The 1,248-nt window shown below is 39.7% G+C and overlaps 1 protein-coding gene across 1 annotated transcript in view; it reads right to left on the reverse strand.

Annotated features, from left to right (window-relative positions):
• selenos (selenoprotein S) overlaps positions 1 to 1,248 on the reverse strand; it is an 11,582-nt gene that overhangs the window by 6,152 nt on the left and 4,182 nt on the right. The window contains exon 5 of the mRNA XM_005952248.3: positions 219 to 291. Within this exon, the coding sequence (XP_005952310.1) occupies positions 219 to 291 (73 nt within the window). The remainder of the gene's footprint in view (positions 1 to 218; positions 292 to 1,248) is intronic.

Below are 1,248 nucleotides of genomic sequence, written 5' to 3' on the forward strand. Positions count from 1 at the left end.
GATATCCGATCCAGTAATTTAGGTCAGTATCGGACCGATACCGATACGTGATATCGGATCGGTCCATCTCTAGTTCAAATGAGGGATTTTTGTTTTTCTTATTTTAGTGCCTGTTGTTCAGCTGCCGTGCTTCATTTGCATATGGGGGGGTTGTAACTGTGTTGCCTCCTCAGCACATGTCAGTCATATAAACAAACCCTACCTCATCTACTGCGTACCTGCATTGCGAAAAGGCCTCTTGTCCTTCTTTGGTTTCAGCATCGTCTGGGATGAGCTGGTCTCCTCAGTAGTCTGCAGTGACACATATTAGAATAAAATCTTTATTGTCACTGTTACAAGAACAATAAAAGGCAGTTTGGCATCTCTCCATGTGTGTGAGGAACACAATAGCGTAAGTATTAACTAGGGGTGCACCGATACACAAAATTCACGGTTCGGTTCGATACTTTGGTGTCACAGTTCGATATTTTTTCGATACAAAAAAATGTTCATGCTTTTTTAATTTGTCATTTATTAAAATTATAAATATATATTTTAACTCAAAAGTACAGTTTTTAAATTTAATGTTGCTGAAACAACAAAGTAATAAAAAAATAAATCTATCTGATGGAGAAATCCCTCATCTTTGGAAAAGAGTCCATTACAGAGAAATGGCTCTTTCAAAATAAAAGCTATACTATACGCTTCTTCTGGGCTATATTCTCAGCAGCATATTAAACATATCAGGTTTTCACATGAAGACCAAAATAGTTCCAAACGCCAGATCTGAATGAGGGTGGGGGAGGTTCAATTTCGGCTAGCGTTGAGGCAGTTGCCATGTTGCAAGGAGCTTAACTTCTGTTCCTGTCACTACCCGATCTGGACCGTAACGATAGTTACGGGTCAGAGTATCTGTTCAGATGTTAAGAATAACAAGTATATCTTAAAATGTTTCCAATAATGAAACATTGTAATACAATGTAGACAAAAACGATAAATAAAAAGATAGTGACAGATCAGGACTCCCGATCCTTACTGCACATGTGCAAAGTCGGACCGTACAAATCGGGTCTACCCAATCCGTACCGCGCATGTGCAGCGGTTTTCTTCTTCTTCTGTTCGTTTAATGGCAGTGTACTCCCCAGTGTACGAGGATACTGCCACCTGCTGACCGAGCGGTCTAACCCTATTGTAAACTGAATTAGCGTCATCACAAACATGTGTTAAATCTGATTTAGTGATAGTCGAGTGTGTTCATGCTTGTCTGTG

This window comes from Haplochromis burtoni, unplaced genomic scaffold (genome assembly GCF_018398535.1).
Source record: "Haplochromis burtoni strain Fernald_Lab_line unplaced genomic scaffold, NCSU_Asbu1 Contig_1437, whole genome shotgun sequence".
NCBI lineage: Eukaryota > Metazoa > Chordata > Actinopteri > Cichliformes > Cichlidae > Haplochromis > Haplochromis burtoni.